We start from the raw sequence: 20,138 nt of genomic DNA on the forward strand, positions 1-20,138 counted from the left end.
CGATAGGCGAGCGTCATCTAACGGGTAATAATAGAAGAGCGTGGGTTATACCTTGCGGTTTTTCTTAATTTTTCATGTCCAGACAGTATACCACATAATTACCCATATTAAACGTCAATCAAACACTTTTGCAGCCCAACCGTTTCCTTTTATGCTGCATTACCAGCTGCACGGATACAAGGATACATTGTGAAGAAAGCTGCAATTTACATGACTGGAAAAAACCTACCCCAACTTTACCATTTACTATACATGCTTCTGTACTAGAGCGCTAGAAAATTAAAATGCTTTGTGTTGCTGCAAGCCGGGCACCGCAGTGTTGAAGGAACAAAGCGACATGAATAAAGCAAATATAATCACTTTAAAACCATGTTGATGCCATGTCTCGTCCAGTGGAGTGCAAAATTCTGCGAACACTGTGTTTGCAATCTGAAAGGGGCTTCTTTTTTTACGTCGTACCACTCAAATGGGTAGCGAGAATTTTCGAAACGATATTCCAACCCTATAGGGCGAGCCGCTGTGTCGCATTTACATTTTACTTCAACGTTCCCTTTATATTGGGTTAGGACCATATCAACCAATCATTCTCTGCCATACCCGCTGCTTGCTCGACTAACATAGCTGTAAAAACAAGCGTAGCACCAATATCCGCAGCAAAAATGCTAGCAAACGTTAGTTCTCAGGACCTAAGTCAAGAATCGGATTGATACGACGATGTTGAAACAAGAATTTGATTAGTCAGTCAGACATGAATGCAGCACATGCATAGAGTAGCACCGTTGCCTAAAGCAAGACTAAATAATCAACGTTGCTACGAAAATTTAACCATGTCGCTTCCAGGCCGAACCAAACACTTTCCCAATGGAAATGTTTTGCGGATTTTGATACCTTGCCTGCTTTTTTTTGGCAGGTACGTTTGATCTTTCCAGTGCCTCGAATAAAGATTGGACATCCCTAAAAGGGCCCCATAATCACCGAGCGTGATCCCTTCGAATGTGCTTTAATAGAAACATAAAGCGCCCGTAACACGGCAAAGTGCACGAACTCCCCATTTATGTACTCCCCTGCGATACGGCCTTCGATTTAGTAGGATCGATCGACCATAAAGCTTATAAAACGTTTTAGCTGCCACTTTTTTTCTCCAGGAAATGTAGTACGAAAAGATCGAAATGTCTTTGAGGTGACGACAAATAAAGCATGAACGTTATCCGGCGGAACGCATTTTTCTCCATCGCAATCTCCACGAACGCCACCGAATGCCTCTCCCGCTCCTTAACAGCTTCACTGACCCAAGAATGTTGCTGGCCATTTCTTTTATCGCAAAAATCGACGAAAAAAATAGCAAGACGCAAAATCTTCACCCACGCAATAAACGACTTGCAGTCGTGATCGTTCGCTAGGGATTGAGCGAAGACAAAGTACGGAGAAGAAAACGAGATGGTTTGCGTTATTTGACTCAAACCGTCGAGTTATCGTTGAGCGATGTCGTCAGTTTCAGGCGCCCCCATCGCTTTCGAAGCTGTCTGATGAAATAATTTCCCTCATCATCACATACGGGGCCGGACGTTTCCTCTGATTGCCTTTTCCTGCACGCAGTTGCCAGCCGGAGCGGTTTTTCGTGTTTATTTCACTTGATTTACGGTGTTTATCACCCCAAAACGGCTGGCCAAAGCAGAAGCACATTTCGATTAAACACGAATGGTCACTCAAAAAACGTTGGATATCATTATTGCTATTTTTTGTGTTATAATTTCGAATATAATTCCTCTGAACTTGCGAACGGGCATCATTTCATACTTACATCAACAGCCGCATCGAGTTGATGAAAATATGAACATGAAAAAAATGTTACCCGCTTCCGAATGAGAAAAACTACCAGCTGATTACTTGAAAAACAACCAAATTGTCGTTTTTCTGAGATCTCTTATCAATACCGTTCTCTCGTTCTGTGCTATGAAATATCCTCTCTTCGAATACAAAGCGCTGATTTGTAAAAAAATCTCGTTTGATACTTATCGAGGAAAAGAATCTGAGCGTTCGTGAAGAAAATCGAGATCAAACCCGCCATAAAAAGGTAGGTGCTAAATTAAAGCTTTCTTCTCAGTCATGACGGAGCAAAACCAACTCACAATGACTAGAGGAAAATAACGACAGAGGCAACACCTCTATCGTTTCGGAAGCAAAGTGAGTAGTGCCGATGACGAAATAAAAGACGGTAGGACTTAGTGTTGAATTTAACTGAAAACCCTTTAATTTATCAAACGTTCCATTCCTTTTGCTTTGACTAGCTAGTGGACACTTTGACACACAAAACGCGTTGGCTTACTGGAAATGAGAATAAAAGCCGATCGGTCAATAGATCGTATTTTTAAATCCAAATTGTTTACAAGAATATATAAGTTAGTAAACTAATTGAAATTTCATTCACTTTAATAAATAAATAACTAAAAAGCTTTACAAAAGTCAGTGGGGGGCGAATGTAAAAAGATTATATGAGTTTACATTTTATCACATTTTTGAAATTGAGATTTGGTTACCATACATTCAAAATATATAGAACTATATTTCATATCCCCCAACGAAATCGACGATTACCAAGCTCTTGCAGAAATGCACCCTCGTCTGATTTGCATCAAATCCATCAGTACGGTAATCAGCAATCAAACTGGCTCTAGAAAAGTAGTTCCAAATACCTTTGGCTGGATAACTTTAAACCACAAGCTCAACCCTCAAAACCTCAGCCCAGCTTCGCGATGGAACCGGAAGAGGACTCATCACGAATATGCACTATCCGCCATTTCCGGAACACCGAACGATGATGGCGGAATCATACCGCCATCATCATCATCGTCATCAACCACTGCCCCAATATTACACGTTGGATGGATATTCCGCTGCCCCATTTTCAGGATGAAGCCATCCTGGCACAAACCATTCGTCTAACCAGCCCCTGAAACCGTTGCATTAAGCTCATGTCTGTTAAACTTCGATAGCACTGATCGCGGAAAAGTATGGAGAGGAGACCAGAAATCCCTTCACGTTATCATCAGCCGGATCCGGTCGGTCAGTGTGTGATAGGTAAAGCAGGAAAGGGGAATAAGCAATGCCAAGAAACCTGGTGCACTGGTGGCAACTTTGCCCACCGTACCATTATTCTGATTATGCGATGATGGATTTGTTCGAAAGCTCGTCGCCAGCGTAACCGATTTACTCGTTGTTCACGATGATGGAAAAGCCACATTATCCATCCATTTCCGTGGGCTCAATCCGAACTGCTGATCCGTAACGCCGATCATTTTATGACACCGTTGATATTTGATAAACCATTTTTTGTTCTTGCGATTTCAATTAACGTGATTTAATTGGATTTTTTCTGTCTCCATCGCAGGAAAAGGGGAAGAAATAGAATTGCCCTAAAAACCTCTTCTTTTTGAGAACAAAAAAGAGCGAAAAAAACACGATACAGTTAGGCGCATCTTAAGCAAAAAGCAAGACCATTTGCGAACTATTTGTTGGAACCCACCGTTGGCAAATACTTCAAGGCTCATAAGGCGGAACAAAAGCCAACGCCATCGGAGCCCAATCAATATCCTGTGTACCGCGTGGCTGAATGATGCCGCGGAGCCCGAAACATGTCAGCTGAACTTTTCAACCTTTGGTGAAATTTCAGAAGTACCGGGAAAAATCCCGACATCCATCAAAAATGGTCGGTATGGGTGGGAAGTGAGCATGTTCCTAGAACAAATAATCCCATCGATCATACACGGCATTCGATACGTTCACTAGGGAAATGTGGGCGAGATACCTCTTCCGCGAGAAAAGCGATAGCAAATGGTTCTATTTGCGACTGAACCCCGCATCTCCATAGGGAAAACAGATTTTCAATGCCAGTGCAGTGTGCAGGTCCATACACAGTCGGAAAATAGAATGAGAGGTTATCAACAATGGAAAAGAAGAAAGCATATTTTGCTCATTTGAGCGTTGCCTTTTCTGACAAATCGCATGCCGCCGCAAATGGAAGCAAGTCGAAGTAGCACATTTCTACACTTCACGATCAATTTCTGCTCACAGAAAATAAACATCGCTCACGATAAAGCGAAAATTTAATGGCATTTCGTGTTTTGGAGCAGTTTTTATTATACCTATTAGGGTCAATCTATACCATTTAACATTCGTGAGCTAATACTAACATGTTACACGTTACACAAATGCTAATAGGAGAACATTTACTAATATAAGTAGCTTCATTTTCCTCTAGTTTAAATGCAGCTACATTGTTAGGTTTTCACACTCACGCAAGAGAATTAAACATTTGCTTAAAATAATGTTTTAAAAGTTATAAAATAAAGTCAAATAACTTCGAATCGTAAATGCATATATAAATCAATAAATAAATATCCAAATTCCATCATTAAATCAATGGAACAAATTATTTTAAAATAAAGACAAATTCTTGCTTTTAAAGCAAACGCCTATCTATGTTTATTCAAGATAAAAACTTAATACATTTAGCCGTTCGAACAAATTAAATGCAACACAGCATGAAGTGGAAAATGGATCCGCAGAATATGAGAACAGCACACAGAACCTCCCAAAGGAAGAAGATCTTTCTCCGGGCCGTATCGAACCTATCTCACGCATGACACTCGCCTTTGACAGGCACCGCCGTTCGTCGAATTGGTGCTGAAGTTTAATTTAATTAATCCAACCATAAACGACGGTCCTCCATCGGCCGCACAACAAGTAGCCACCAGTCCGGGAGGAAGCCATCGGGCAAGACAAAAGGATTCCCGCCCAGTTCCGGGGAGGCACTGGAAAAAGGCATCTCGAACCGTTGGTAGAACGGGCGGCGCAAGATACTATCGATTCAAACCCCAAGCAATACACAGCCATTGGCTTTGTGCCGGCTTCGCGCACGTTCCGCTGGCTTCCTGACCGCCGAGAATGCGACTTTCCGGCGTGCGCCATTTGAGCATGAACGGAGTGCAAAAGGGAAAAAATGTAAGCCCACTTCTATACGCACTTCCCTCGCCAGTTTCTCTTCGATTTTTCTCTCCCACTCGATGAGATCATTCCCTTCAGGGAATCGCGGTGCAAAGGCAGTTGGAAGTTGGCCGAAATTGTACCCATAAAAATGTACGACCTTTCTTCAATCTTCGGCACTGATAAAATGCTACCACCCGCGACATCCGTCGACCCAGGGCGTCCCGGTCCCCTGTACGAGAGATATCGTCCATGCTCGGTCGAATTCCGATGGCGTTTTGACACGCTCGCGCGGAGGCTCGGGCGTCAATTATGGTTCCCCCGTGGGGCGTAAGGGTGCGTAGAAGTCGTACGAGTTGTCCGGGAATTTATGCGCCCCATCGTTCTTCCGCGCTCGCGGTGATGTCGGGCGGTAATAGAATTATCCAGGAGCCCGTTTTGTCGTACGGGAAATAGGGGAAGAAATGCTGCAGACCGAATGTGAGACCGCGCCAAGAAACCGTCGAGCATTGCATCGCATTGCGTGCACAGGAGTAAATCATAATATTTATTGATTCACAACAATGAAGTGTGATGCGGAGCAGAGTGGAGGGGAGCGATGATAAATTTCATTACGATAACCAATAGAGAGAGGTCGTCGTATCGATATTTGATATGGTTAACAGGCGTTTAATTGTGGAGAGATGGAGCTAAGAGTGGCATACGTGTTTACAATGTAAAGAATTTATGGTTGAAATTTTATGAAACAAAAAAAAACAAACTCGTTAGGCATAACAATCAACAAGCCTTTAGATTATTTAACACGAGTCGAAATATATAATAACATAAAAAAATATTATACCAGGATCACTATCATCTGTACAAATTGTCATATTATGAATAGCTCGTTTTTATACCATTTATAAGAATTAGCGCATACGTAAAAATGATTCACTCATTATGGACATGACACATCGCATACTACTTCGTAATCAAATTTAGGTTTCATCCCGAACACAATCATCATAATTGAAAGAGTGGAAAATAATAAGCAAAGAGAACGTTAAAAAATTATTTGATTGCTCTTATACTTAAAGCCCTTATCAAAATTCGAAACAGAGGAGCCAACGTTCCGCGGGATAAAAAAAAATGATTCATCACACAACATCTCGCTCGAATGACAGGGTGGCGAGCTTCGAGAACAGGTTTAAGTGTGAGAATTTTTTACTGGCTTTCCATCTACTGATAACACCCCAGGGAAGCCAAACAAGTGTACATGCACTGCCGTGCGGTGTTCAGTAAAACCGAAGAGAATGTGTAAGGTTTCCCTCAGCGACGATATCTACATCGTGCTACTGACTAATAAGTCAGTTTTCATTCGTGTCTCCATTTCCTGCTCATGTTTCAAATACGGTTTCAACAAGGGAGACAATTACGCTGCATATCAAGCATGCAGCTCGCTTATTGCTCGGTATATTGCGCTAACATGACTGAATCGAGGCTTATCGTAGGCGTGCGACTAGAATACGACTACGCTAGAAGTATACAAGATACTACCTACAGTCGGAACAATACCCATGATAGCAATTAATTTAAATAGCGATATCGAAAGAGAAGTGTCTGTTGTGTTGTTGATCTCGTTTCACTTAAGATGGCTTACATTAAGCTTCCTCTCATCATCTCTCATCCCCATTCGTTACAGAACGCTGAACCTTTCCGTACCAGGACGCTCAAAAGGCTGTGATGGAGAAAGTTTCCGCCTCTTCGTAGCACGCGAAACACGTTCCAATAAACAAACCGAAGTGGCAGCGATTACAGAAAATTAAAAATACCCTCTTACAGCCTCCATCTACGGTGACGTTCCATTTTGCTTACCATTCTCTGAAACATAGCTTCCCTTGAAGGCTCATTTGGGCCGGTGCCTCCTTCTTTGATGTATCATCTTAGAAAACACGCAACCTCCCGAGACGTAATGAAATGGTGCGAAAAGACGCTCGCAACCCGATGCCCGAAAACACTGCCGCTGCTTTGTTATTTACCGTCCGTCAACATGTTGCTTCGGATCTTTCCCGAAATGAGCTGGCGAAAGCTTGTTAGGGTCCCGCGGCTAACTAGCGGTACACTTGTACCAACGGGACACTCTTTAAAACACCTTCTTGACAAAACAAAGAAAAAACACGATACAGAAACAAGCGTGTTTGTTGAGCATGTTTAAAGACAAACGGAGATACGTACACCGCTATGATTGTAACGTTCTAAGGATGCCTATTCCAACCGTTTCACATGAACACGCACGCATGTGTGTGGAAAATTTTACTCTGCCATTGCTGTTGGCAGAGTACAAACGTGCCACCCACCCCTGGGCAGGGAAACCTTTGGTGAGTTTGTTTTCACATTTTCCATTTGATTCTGCTTCTTTTTTTTGTTTCACAAAGTGGAACCCCCTCCCATAGAGGTGAAAGGAAACCCCGAGAATACCTAGCATTGGCCGGCAGTGCTGCACGAGGATTAGTGTCGGATTAAATTCGTGTCTGTTTCACTCTCATAACTTTAGTCTTTCGGCATCGATAAACAGCGGCTTGCTTGTGGATTTGGTTCGCTGAGGCGAGCACACTTGCACACATCAGGCTAAAGGCTGCACGGGTCAATTGTTGACGAGAGATTATACTGGTTGTAAAAAGAACGATACACCGATTTACATAACGCGATGGATCAAAGATTACTCTGCAGTGCTGAGGCTATTTATCAATCCCAATGTATTATGATTAAGTGTAAAATCACTCCGCCTGGTTCGGCTGAAAATCGATTGTTTCGCTTGAAGGGTTTATATTATATTCCACACGGGATCATATGACACCGGTTCTTAAAATGTCAATAACACCTTTGATACTAAGCAAATTGTTACAATTTTATAGCTATATTATAACTTTGCAATAAAATTTTTATATATATGCAAAATTTAGCGATATTTGCAATAGCCCAGCATTTTTACTAGCAGATTATTGATGTATTATTTCTATTTAATTATTTCTTTATGAGAAAACTGATTAACTAAGAACAATATAATACGAAAACTCTTGATTCTTAACTATCTTGATTGAAAAACACAATAATATTTGTATAGGTTGTAAGCACAAATCTAAGTAATTACAAAATGTTAGTTTTTTTACTGTGAAAACGATCTGTAATTTATCTTCCAAAACCGCTTTGCGCCTGTGGCGATGAACTCCTGCTTAAAAATGTGTAATCATCTCCTTCTAATAAGTGCAAAAGTAATGTGTTTGTGCAACTATAAATTGCACCCCATAAACCACTCTGTAAATTTGTCGGCGTTCCAGCTGCATTTATGCACCGGTTTATTTGCTCACTGTCAAAACTTTTACCAGCCATTCCCTTTCCCGGTGCCTGAAACCCACGAAACATCCGCAATGAGCCAAATCCGCTGTCCGAAACCGTCACCCTTTCACCACAGATGTCTCGAAGGCATCCCAGCACAACACCTTAGCCATCCTCTACAAACCGGTGTCGTTTTCCAGCCATCACTTTTCCTTCACTTTGTCTCCGACCGCATCGTCGGGAATGCTTCACTAGGAGCATCGTTGAAATCTGCTTCGACGTAGCAGGCGCTAGCTTGCTTGTACCGAGACAAACTCCGAGTTCAAGCTCGAGAAACAGGAGAAAAGACTCACACCATCCTGGGGTGCCTTTTCTTTCTCTTGCTCACACCATCGTCGGTATGCGGTTGTCGGATTTTTCAACTCCCTCACTGTCCCCGTTGAACACCGGTCACATTCCGGCAGTCCCGACCACCAATCGATCCTTGCATTAAAAACCGTCTGGTGGTGCTGTGTGTCTCGTAGCGTACCGCATCTCGTTGCTCATTGCTGCCAACACTGCATCTCAAGTGCCCACCGCATTTCACTTGTGCTTTTGGGAAAAGAGAACGATCAAAAGTATGATGCAGACAGACAAAGGAAAAAAAGGAAAGTCGAAAAAACACGACAGACTTCAAGAACACTTAACTAGACGGCTCGTTCTCTCTCTTTCTTTCTCTTTAACTCGCTTTTTGGCATGAAGCAGACAGAAAGGCTGCATGGATTGCCCCAAATCTGAATCCTTTTTTGGGGTCATAGCACCACCACATGCAAAAATGGCTAGGGTGGCTCGAGATTGAGATTGAATCACCAAGTCGAACGACAGCTAGAATAGATGGCTCGGGGTTGAAATAAGGACTTCAACGGCTCAGGTGGTAAGAAAAGTGTCAGAAAAGCTTTCACACATTTTTGCTGTCATAATACCATTTGGTAACCGTCGTTAAAAGTGATACCCGTAAAGAAGCGCCGCTTGGTCGTTCAGCTGAATTTTCCAAGCCTTCATGAACCGATTTAGAAAGACATAGGAACATTTCCCAATGTGCTCAGTTTCCAGAACAAAGAATGAGGCACTTTCTCTGTTATTTGTTCAATGCAATATCTTTCATCTACAGAAGCAGGTCTACATTCGACGTTACCGGCGGATCGATTTCAAAATATTGTTATCTATTGTATTGAATAAATCTACCATTCCTAAATTGTGGGTAGTTTATAGCTGGATATAGGTTGAAAAGATGTTAAATACCGATAAATGCTCCAGTCTTCTTCTTTAAATGTATGTTTCTACAAAAAATATGTTATTCACGTTTTAACAAACGAATATATGAGTACTAGGCTGTATAAATAACTCTGGATGAGCTATGGAGAACTTTCAATGTTTCAATCACTTTTACATTCTGTAGAAGAGGTCATTGAAGGCATACTATAGAACAAATGTTACCCAATATATAAGCTAAATATTCGGAATAAAACACAAGCAAAAACACATTTATAGCTACCTCAAACAATGCTTAAACAGTGCCCCCGTGGTATTTAAATTGGAACACTTATCAAAACAAACTCAAACAGGCAATGTTTAAGAGGAAACAAGTCACTTCAATTCAGCCTTTTCAGTGTGCGAGCGACAAACAAGTGAATGGGGTGGTGTTGAGCCCAAACCTAGTCGTTTGAATTCCTTTAACCCATGCCACCGGGAAGACGTCAATTTCAGCAGTCCCGCCTTCCCAGATTCCCAGCACAAATCAAACGCACGCTCTCACCCCGACACTTGACATCTGCTGAAGAAGCCACCCGATGCGTGGCAGAATATGTTTTCACTCGACCGATTAACAAAGGCACTTCGTAGTATCGTTGTCAAGAAGTAATCGTCATCGTCGTTTTTGCAGGTGGAACGATGCGGGAGTTCGTGGCATGAATTTTAGGGAAAGAACACCCCCAGTACACCACCGCACGCACGAGGGCGGTACACGCTAGAACGGTTGTTTTGATGCGTTTCCATTGTTTTGCTCCGGCCATTCGGTTGCCCGTTGCTAAGCGAAGCGATGCGAGAGTGAGAGCGAAAGAGAAAAGAAAGGCACCCATCGAGGGAGAAAGCAAACCGACGTCGTGGAAATCACGTTGCCGTACAAGGCAGGGCCGGGCCTTCCGTAGTTTCTGGGTTTTCAAACAATTCAATGCAGCACGAGACGTTCGAGAGAGCCAGACATCACCGAGACGCTTCCATTATTTATGCCAAGCGCTGGCTTCCGTTTCCCATTTCCATAGCAACGGCATTGCGGCGTCGTGGTTCTACTCGTTCGGCATTTCTTTTTACTCTTTGTCGAAAGTGCGATTGTTTGTCGAAATGGCGTCCGACGTAAGCCATCCATTTGCAATGCGTTTTTTTCTCTTGTGTCTTAGCCAAATTCGGGTAACAACCTCTGCTCACCTATCGAGAAATGCCGGAGAGCATTGCTCGAAATAATTCTGTTCAGGCTGTATAGTTTTCATACTAGAACTGGGTTTTAAAGGAACGCAAGGAAAAGGGTTTTGACATGCTTAATTGAACAACTAAAACTAGAGTTCAGAACACATATCACAAACCTTTGGGTATGCTCTTGCTATAGCTGCTGCAAACGGTGTATCAACGAGCACTAGCTCCGACTGGATTGCGATACACTTTATTATAACAAGCACTGTCACAAGCCGCACTATTCACAAAACTGATTGCCAACCTGAAATTGCAGACATATTTTGTTAAAATGGAACACTGCTGCCAAGTTAAAGCTCAAAGGCATACGCGGTTCCGTATCACATTCGTTAGTTAGATAAATCACTCTTCACCTAACGGTTTGCATCTTTACGATACCGATATTTCACTGCCCTCAAGAGACCTTTCCATTGTGAATTCTCTGGTGCACCTGCTACTGTCGTCTTCACGCCACTATTGAAATGAACACAGCAAGTTGCTATGGGGACGGCTTGCCTCCTAGATACAATATACGGAGCTTTAGGTCTTGTAAAGCTTGCTCATGGTAATTCAACATTGATAACGCTCAGGTAAAACATTGATAAGCAACACAGAACAATGAATTATTTTGAATAAATACTCTTTGTGCGAAATTAACATGTAATTTAGAGTATATGAGATTCTATCGAACACTCGGCATTTTGCAAAAGAATAGATTTTACAGTTATGTCGAATAGGTATTTTGGATTGATGTGTAATAAACGACACAGATAGAAGGCTTTTGAAGTTACAAGGTACACACAACATCATAACACTATTATCACTAACAATGCGCTCGTTTCCTTACCAGTTTGATAATGGAAATCTAACACGCTCTCGCTAGTGGAAATGAGCAGACGGATAGAAAACACAACTCAACGACCACGATGCGTGCGTACGCTTTGAAAGGCTGAATACTTTTGAGCCATCGTTATTTTCCGATGGAGTGCGAACATACGCTCGGCTCGAGTCGACAAAAACAATGGGTGATGGTTGTTACATGTCCATATTAGAATTAAAATATTTTGAAATAGTTTTACTAAATGAAAAGAATGAAAGTATTTGCACAAACACTATGAATAACATTTTACATTATTCTTTAGTAAAATAATTTTTTTTATTATAAAACAATCTTAAATTTTGATATCAAATTATGCAACTATTACACACTATAGAAAAAGAACAAAACAAATCTATTTGCAGTTATTTTAATGTACTTATTCAACCAATATTTATAAGAATTAGTACTCTTATTCAAATATTAGTTTATAGCTAGGTTTTTACTCAAACAGCTTATATGTTACAATAGCTTTGATTTGTGAGCCCGTTTCTTCTAATTTGCACCATAGTACTAGTTGGACAAATGTCAAATATTCAAAAGTAAAGAGGGCAGACATATTGTAAACATGCTGCGGACAACGTGCCGGCTTCCATTTATTCCACGACGATTTCGTCATGCAAAAACTCACTGGGTAAGCAAAATCTGGATAAAAACCTTTAAAATATGCAACACTTTATAATATTTCACAGTCCGAGTTGAAGAGGAAACAATTCCCAAAGGACCGTGCTCTTATCAGCTTCGACGACTTCTACAGCTCCGTGTTCGGTGCACGATGGAAAAGCCTACGAATTGCGCTACTTTGCGAGCATAAGTACATCGCTGTAGTGAACCAGTTCGGAGATACTGAGGAAACCATACAGAAGCTTCAGGCCGATGGTGCTATCAATTTGCGTGACATTTATCATGCCCAAAAAACTGCGCTTACAAACGAGGATCAACAATTATTTGCTGGCGGAAAAGTTTTCAAGCTAGAGGATCGCGTCGCGGCATTCTACTCTAACCAACAGCAGACGGAAACGGAAACTCTGTACCGGGCTGATCCCAGCGCAGCTCCCATTACACTCGATTCAGGTGATGATCCAACGACAAGAGGAATTGAATCTAAAGCAACCGAAAAAGCAGTAGATTTCAAAAAATCATTGGATAAAAGCTTGAAGGATGATTCCGAGATCGACTATCAGCGGCTTGTTGATCCGACCGTGGGTTCAGCTGCGGCTCTGCACGAATTCGTTCCAGCGACGAAGTTAAAGGGAATGGAGGATTACGTGTTCGAATCGGAACACTATAAATACTATAGTAATACTACAGATTTTCCGCTGAATATCGTAATGGAGGATTCTTTCAGCATACCGGAAACCCTTAACCTTTACACATACGAACGTGGCAACGTTTCTACCTTCCAAAGTCCCCGCAAGTGTTCTACGGGGGTGCTGTCGCATTTCCTATTTGATGGTGCATCGTGTTTGCCTCCGCTTGCTCTGGATGTGCAACCAGGTGAACGGGTTCTAGACGCGTGTGCGGCGCCTGGTGGTAAATCCCTGCTGCTCATGCAAACCCTGCTCCCCGGTACGATGGTTATGAATGATCAGCAAGAGAGCCGCTGCAATCGCATTCACCGGTTGATGCGCCAGTATTTATACGATTTCGATAAGAAATGGAAACAGAAACAGTGCTTTATCACCCAGTCCGATGCCCGCAACCTGCAAGAATATTCCATGTACGACAGAGTACTGGTGGACGTTCCATGTACCAACGATCGCCACTCGGTGATGGAGAACGATAATAATATTTTCAAACCTTCGCGCGTTAAGGAGCGCTTACGCATACCCGAGCTTCAGGCGGGTATTTTGAGCAACTGTTTGAAGCTATTACGACCCGGCGGTACATTGGTGTATTCGACGTGCAGTCTAAGCCCGGTGCAGAACGACGGAGTCGTGCATATGGCTCTAAGTAATGTGTTTAATGAAATGGGCTTAACAGTTACGATAAAGTAAATACTGCTTTTGCAACACCTTATACAAAAAGAAATTTCTAATAATTCTTTTCTTTGTACAGAGACCTCAGCTTAATGTTGAAACCGTTGGAGGACATCTTCAAGTTCGCTAATCCTGCCACATTAAAATACGGCCAGCTTGTTCTTCCATTCTTGCCGGTCAATTTCGGACCAATGTATATATGCAAAATGGTTCGCAATGAGTAGCTGAATCAGTTGAAATCATTAAATGATATATTCGTTGATTTGTAGTACAACTTGCCGACTCTGTAGTAACATGAGCCGGGCTAAAAACGAACTCGTTTGTGCGTTGCCCTTTACGCTTTGAGTTTTTTCTTCTTCGGTTTGGCAGCTATGGGCGCGGGTGCTTTGAAGACCGTACTGAAAATATCAAAACGAATGTGACGATTAGCGCAACTGATTCGCACAATATCATATCATAAATGCCTAAAGGAATACTGACTGGCAGGTGGTGCAAATAGGACTGAATTTGCAGAAAATAGATAGGCATACGGAACAAACATAACCGATATCGATCAGCTCACGATGGCAGAAGCAAGCGGCGCGATAGTCAACCTTCACTGGAGGCGGCAGGACCAGTTTGCAGCGCATCTGCGGATCAGGCAGGAATACCCACTAAAGAAAATAACATTATTAGTGCCCTAGTGGCTGCACAGAGGTAATCGCATCGTACCAAGAGATACTGTAGAAAGCCTTCCAGCTGCTCCAATCGAAGATACTGTCCACCGGTAATATCACAACCCTGCTGGAGCAAACTGAGCGCTTTGTCTAACGCACACACATCGATTACGACACCCTGTTTTTGGGCAGTGAAAAACACATTCATGTAGGTCATGTATTGTGAGGCACATTCGTTGCTTCCCGTCACGACTAGTACGCGGGAGTTGATCTTCGATCCAGGAGTCTTGTTGCGGTTTATCTGCAAAAAGAACGCAACCATATGTAAAAGTTTCCTGTTGAAAATTAATGAGGACCATTGCTACGTACTCTCGCAATGTAACAGAGAGCCATCGACATACTGCCGGCTAGCAGCGATTCCGACGGTGTCGTTAGTGGTGGTGAATTGTTGATCATGTACGCCAGCTTCTGTTTGATGGTTTTCTCCACCAACGTGAACACTTCGTACTGTCCATCAACTTGCCTGATATCCAGCGGTTTGCCAGGTGTGGGATACAGAAATTGCCTGAGGATGGAAGAACGCAAGGTAAGCGAACATTTTTAGTACTACATTTAATAAAAAATGTTTAACAATTACGTTGCATGGTGGTGGCACGCCAGAACTGCCAGCTTGTTCTGAGCCTTTTGCATAAGGTGGGCATTTGCGAACGCCACGATTGAATCGAGGCACTGGGTGAGATTATGTGGTTTTTCGCGGATTATCCTTTGAGAAGGGTTTGTGTCTAGCACAATGACCAGTAAACTAGAATCCTTATTTTCTGCGAAGAGACACAAAACTTAATTCTTACTCGATAGCTAATGTAACGTTATGGCTACATACCATCCATTGCGTTTATGTTTGTTAGATTTGATTTCCTATTTCTGGGCACTCAGACTTGGTTTCCTATTTCTGAAACAAATAGATTTGTTTCATCTGTAATCGAAGACCATAAACAGATAGTTATTTTAAAGTTTTAATGGAAGAATCAAACATACAAGCCAGAGCTAACTAAATTACCGACCTAAACAATCAAATGTACACACATTTTTTGACATTTCTAATGACAGCTGTGAGAATCTGGCTGCATGCGTCTGATGGCGATAACCTGCATGTTAAATAACGCAGCCTTTATGCTAATTTAAAATGTCTTGTATCGATCAAAGTCAAATTTTAGCAAAATTTTCAGAATTGCATTTGATTTACGTATGGCGAAATAGCCGTACCGATAGAAATATATCATTCTAAACAGTTTTTTTTCTTTTGAACGTTTATTTAAAATAAAAAATAACTATCACAAACATATCATATGTTAATGCTATTTGGGACAAGGGTTTTTGCAAAAATGTGGATTCGCCGAATGTGAACAAAAGTAACGCAATGATTTCTTAACCCCATGAGGATGACTAACCCCAATTTTTAGTTAAAAAAACCGGTAGCAATGCTTAAATCCGGAACACAGAGAGACTCGCACCGAACCGCAACGTGGAAGCTTAGCGTGAAGACTCTAATTCTATTCTGTTGCTGCTGGGCGTTCGCTCAGTTCGAACAAATGGCCATCCCGCTCCAGCCGGAGTTAGATGTTAATGTTGGCACTGCGACGAACTCTTGTGGTGTTTGATCATCTTCGAATGATACCTGTGGAGGGTAATGGTTTGGAGATGATAAAACGCACGCTTAATGGCTTCAACACACAAAAACAGCTAGCGTACAACTTACCCAAGTGTTCTGCAAAAGTTCCCGATGGTGACGGGAATCGGAGCAGATCTCCGCGAGATCTGAATTAAAATCGATCAGCAAACTGCGATTTTCGCCAGCGTTTTCATCTCGTTTTTCGGACTCGTCCGCAGCAGAGCCCTTGTGCACCAATTCTCGACTGCCGCGTAGCTCCCGTTCCATGCGCTCCTCAAGTTCCTTTCGCTTACGCTCAGCATGGAACTGCTTGCTCTGCCAAATCTGGAACGCACGTTCGAAGCTCCGAGCCACGGTCAGCGTGACGGTTTGAGCCATCTTTCGTTTCTGGCACAAGAAGGCGTAACACACAAGCGGCCCTTCCAGATTGATCTCATCCGCCGTGCGCCGGAAGCACATCTCCTTAACCTCGGCTTCCGAACCGAGCGTGCAGCCAACGAACGCGAACACGTGGTCGTGGTTGGCGTCCGCGGAGCAGTACGAAATCTGGTAGATGGACACCTGTAGCAATGTTTCGCCTGTACTGGTGTCGATCATTTCGATGCCTTTAGGTGAAATCGACAGCGAGACGCGCTGCAGCTTCTTGTTGCCTGAATGGACGGGATATGGTAGTTGATTTTATTAATAGCAATTCCGGAACTATGGTCAAATTTTCACACAAACTAACCTTTAGCTGCCGTTAGGATTGCCTTAACGGCTTCGGCCGTAGCGTTCTCTGAACGCGGTGTTGGAACGGGGGTATTTCCCAAGTACTTGACGCTGTAACTGATGGCTTCGTTCGAGCCATCCTCCAGCTCATCGTGGTTTTCGGAGAAATCGCGAATACTGTTCGCCAGAGCGAGCTCTTCGCACAATTCTGCAACACAAGAAAGGAAGAAAATGATTAAAAATCGTTGCAATGAATCGTTTAATGTTCCTTGTTGATGGTAATTAAGACCATGTCTCTCATTATAAAAGGTGTTACATGTTTAACTTTTAAAACTTATATATTTTAATTTACTTCTCGCAAATATTGATCAGCGATTGTAATTTAAATATTGAACAAGCCCGCGCTATCGCAACGGCGCTCGTGTAAATCGGGTCCATCAGCGACACCTGACTGACAGGTTTTCAATCAGACATTAAGAGGGCTTTCCCGCCCCATTAGGGTCGGGGCACGGACATAGAACCCGGGTCCGATAATGATAACCGTTTGCCAATCGGTGTCTGCAGCCGACGGTGCCAGCCGGTCGCGCCGGACGTTTGCATAATTTGTCGTTGCGGCATCGAACATGGGAATTATGCTGCCGAACGTGTTGCTGGTGCACAATTGGCAGCCCACGACATTGTTGCGCCTGTCGGTGGAGGATAATGAGGTGGTGTGAGGTGATCGAGCGACGGATCCTGGATCTCATAGGTTCGAAGGTGTACGAGAGTCACTAATCAGATGCTCAGACGTGCTAGTTAATATGCATAAGGTTCCATTAAATTAATGTGACTCTAATTGCAGCTAGAAAATGTGAAAGTCTTGCTTTTGGTTAAGCGAACGATAAGGAGCAAGAACAAAAATAGTACCAAAAGGCTATAAATAATATAATTTGATTGCTATTTTGATATGGAGCTTACCCGACTTAAAATATATCTGATTGATGTAAGTACATGAAACACTTTTGCAACAATTTCGTACGCAATATCAGTGAAAGGAAATCATTCTGATAACCCAGAGCTTAATAGTTAAGTCAATTTGTATAGCAATAATTCATTTGCCTTGTGATGCTACACCACTGTTAAAAGGCACATAGACACCTCTCAGCGTGGCGATTACCCACAGCCACCTTCATTGACCCACAGTTCAACCGATACGGATGCACCGATATGCACCAGCCTCCAGTGGCATTCCGATAAGCCCGATTTCCGATCCCTCAGTGGTCGAATCTCAGTTGCACATGGCAACGAACCTCACCATCTGGGGCGTTGTGCAACCCGGACCCATATTCTCCAAGCCACAGATAAGTTAGGTATCAAGCATAAGGGCACCTGAGTGCTCGACGACCTGACCTCAGGGTTCAGGATGGTGCGGGTGATCGAATGGCCAAAACATCATCGACCGCATCACTCACTTTCGAGGCTTCGGTCGTCCGACTGATTGTGCTCGATGCCCATAAACCGTCTAATTGATGATTACGTCGATCGGTACCGGGGCGAACATCTGTTAATGAACTCACCGCGCAGCCGGTAATTCACCCAACCCATGCGACCGCATAATCATAGCCGATGAGCTGCCGGAAAGCCCATTTCAACCCGTTCCGGCGTCGACGATTGCATCGCTTCGGGGGTATCAATTTCTCCCGCCCCGCGAGATCGACGGTCAGTTGGAACATCCGGCCACTTTCGATCCACGCATGCGCATACGCAATCGACCGTCCGTGGACGGCCTTGAAGGAGATCTTATTATTTCGGGGGTTTCGGTTCCTAATTTTGTAAAAAAAATGACGTCCATCGTCCAAGCAGCGAACTTCCTGTTCGTTAGCAGAATGCTTATCTATCCGTTTTAAGAATTCTGTGGGTTATGATAAGCTACTATCAGTGATAATTTTCGACCGTTATATCGTCGCTTAATTCCACCAGCCATTGAGGGTTGCTTTTGCTAAAGATTCGCACCAAAGGACGCTTCACATTCCAGTTCAATACGCTTCGACGATTTGACAAAACAAAAAATAAGGTTGTTGCATTAAGAAAGAGAATGTGGCGAAGGGGCATTAGCAACGAACTGAGCGTTCAAATTCCATTTAGGTAAAAGATCTAATTAAATGCGTTAATTCATTCCATAAGCATTTTTACTTTCAGACGTTAAATACTGTGTGTGTTTTTTAAATATTCTTCTGATATGTTAGAGGTTTAAGAAAGTGGTATACGTTTCCGGATCAATCGCTAGCATTTTTCAGACTACCAAATGAACCAACGCTCACGCTCATTACGTATTGCACGGTGTCACTGTTGAATGGTGTGGAAAAAGAACATTCTTTTGTTCTCTTAACCTTCATACTTACTCTTGTGCTTGGAGTTGGTTTTCCAGATGCTCTTGAAAAAGGCCATACCGCGATCGCGAGCCACCCGCAGTGATCGATGGCCACGAAGGTCACACAGAAAATGCCCCTGCAGTCAATTGGAGACCAGTAGAGGTTTTCGCGTTTAGATTTTCGTTTCGTTTCGTTTTTCTTCTCTTCTGTCGCCCAACCGATGGCTTCGTGTTGCTGTGAAAACGATCACGCTCCTTTCGATCGGTTCGATCACGGTAGTGAGAACGCTTTGGTGAGATGAACCAGCTCACTCGTAGCTCACTATGGTTCAGCAAAAGCGCTTGCTTCGAGTGGAAAAAAGTGCGTCCTCTAGTCGGTTTTTTTTCCTCCGAAACTGTTCACACATACGCGCGCACGCGAGCCACTTAATCAGTGGAAAATGCACTCGCCACACCTGGTACTTGCGTCGCGAAAAACCAACAGTCAATGAACAGCAGCCATCGAACGGATCAATGGATTCGGTGGTGGACTGGGCAATTGCGGTTCCAGCACAGGGTGAATCACAACACGCACACGCGTACCCGTGAATGGACGGGGGCAAGTTTCACTTTTAATATATGGATGCGGTTATGGTGGAGTTGCAGGCACGCGCTGCTGCTGTTAGGTTCGTTTTTGCTGCTTCTGAACCATCGGTGCTAGTGGGGCGAACGTCCTTGACTTTCCGAGATGTCACCTACTGTAGCCAGTATCACCAGAGGGGCCACTATATAAGACAGGCGTCGATTGGGGGAGGTGTTTTGAATAACTCATTTATTCTGAAAATAAGAGACAGCAATAAATCAAATGAGAAAAACAAATTAAGCTCACTTTTCGCAAGCCACCTTGGAGACCAAGAAATTGCACGATCCCTACATGGCCAGTGAGAAAAACCGGCCCCCTTCAGCCTACTCGGATACCAACCGTTTCGTGAACCAAGGGTGATCGTAAAAAAAAAGAGTCTATTCAAAACTAAAGCTCGGCACGTGGGGCTAAGAATAGCTGCCGGACTTTGCGCCATTGCACCCTTAGGCATTAGCTAAGCGCGCACGTAACTAACCGATAAGATCGATCGAGCGA

At 43.1% G+C, this 20,138-nt stretch overlaps 3 protein-coding genes across 3 annotated transcripts; 1 reads left to right on the top strand and 2 right to left on the bottom strand.

Annotated features, from left to right (window-relative positions):
• Positions 1–12,227: 12,227 nt before the first annotated feature.
• LOC128725223 (5-methylcytosine rRNA methyltransferase NSUN4) lies at positions 12,228–13,862 on the top strand. The gene is made up of 3 exons (XM_053818948.1): positions 12,228–12,293; positions 12,352–13,652; positions 13,718–13,862. Exons 1-3 carry the CDS (start codon positions 12,228–12,230, stop codon positions 13,860–13,862), a joined length of 1,512 nt encoding a protein of 503 aa, XP_053674923.1.
• A 19-nt stretch (positions 13,863–13,881) lies between these two features.
• Positions 13,882–15,328, bottom strand: LOC128725225 (general transcription factor IIH subunit 3). Its single transcript, XM_053818949.1, has 6 exons — positions 15,175–15,328; positions 14,932–15,112; positions 14,664–14,859; positions 14,350–14,595; positions 14,119–14,291; positions 13,882–14,036 (listed from the first exon to the last, which is right to left on the bottom strand). The coding sequence occupies exons 1-6, from the start codon at positions 15,179–15,181 to the stop codon at positions 13,973–13,975; spliced, it is 867 nt and encodes a 288-aa protein (XP_053674924.1). The 5' UTR covers positions 15,182–15,328; the 3' UTR covers positions 13,882–13,972.
• A 270-nt stretch (positions 15,329–15,598) lies between these two features.
• Positions 15,599–19,567, bottom strand: LOC128723710 (low density lipoprotein receptor adapter protein 1-like). The gene is made up of 4 exons (XM_053817475.1): positions 19,053–19,567; positions 16,691–16,879; positions 16,051–16,613; positions 15,599–15,969 (listed from the first exon to the last, which is right to left on the bottom strand). Exons 1-4 carry the CDS (start codon positions 19,096–19,098, stop codon positions 15,871–15,873), a joined length of 897 nt encoding a protein of 298 aa, XP_053673450.1. The 5' UTR covers positions 19,099–19,567; the 3' UTR covers positions 15,599–15,870.
• Between the last annotated feature and the right edge of the window lie 571 nt (positions 19,568–20,138).

Source organism: Anopheles nili, chromosome 3, assembly GCF_943737925.1.
Source record: "Anopheles nili chromosome 3, idAnoNiliSN_F5_01, whole genome shotgun sequence".
Classification (NCBI taxonomy): Eukaryota; Metazoa; Arthropoda; class Insecta; order Diptera; family Culicidae; genus Anopheles; species Anopheles nili.

Coding starts and splice junctions, on each gene's coding strand:
- LOC128725223 (XM_053818948.1), top strand. CDS start 12,228: ATGCTGCGGACAACGTGCCGGCTTCCATTTATTCCACGACGATTTCGT. Junction 12,294..12,351: donor GTCATGCAAAAACTCACTGG/GTAAGCAAAATC, acceptor AATATTTCACAG/TCCGAGTTGAAGAGGAAACA. Junction 13,653..13,717: donor GGCTTAACAGTTACGATAAA/GTAAATACTGCT, acceptor TTCTTTGTACAG/AGACCTCAGCTTAATGTTGA.
- LOC128725225 (XM_053818949.1), bottom strand. Junction 14,860..14,931: donor GCGTGCCACCACCATGCAAC/GTAATTGTTAAA, acceptor TTCCATCCTCAG/GCAATTTCTGTATCCCACAC. Junction 14,037..14,118: donor CCTATTTGCACCACCTGCCA/GTCAGTATTCCT, acceptor TGATATTTTCAG/TACGGTCTTCAAAGCACCCG.
- LOC128723710 (XM_053817475.1), bottom strand. CDS start 19,098: ATGGCCTTTTTCAAGAGCATCTGGAAAACCAACTCCAAGCACAAGA. Junction 16,614..16,690: donor AATCCTAACGGCAGCTAAAG/GTTAGTTTGTGT, acceptor CCGTCCATTCAG/GCAACAAGAAGCTGCAGCGC. Junction 15,970..16,050: donor AACTTTTGCAGAACACTTGG/GTAAGTTGTACG, acceptor TACCCTCCACAG/GTATCATTCGAAGATGATCA.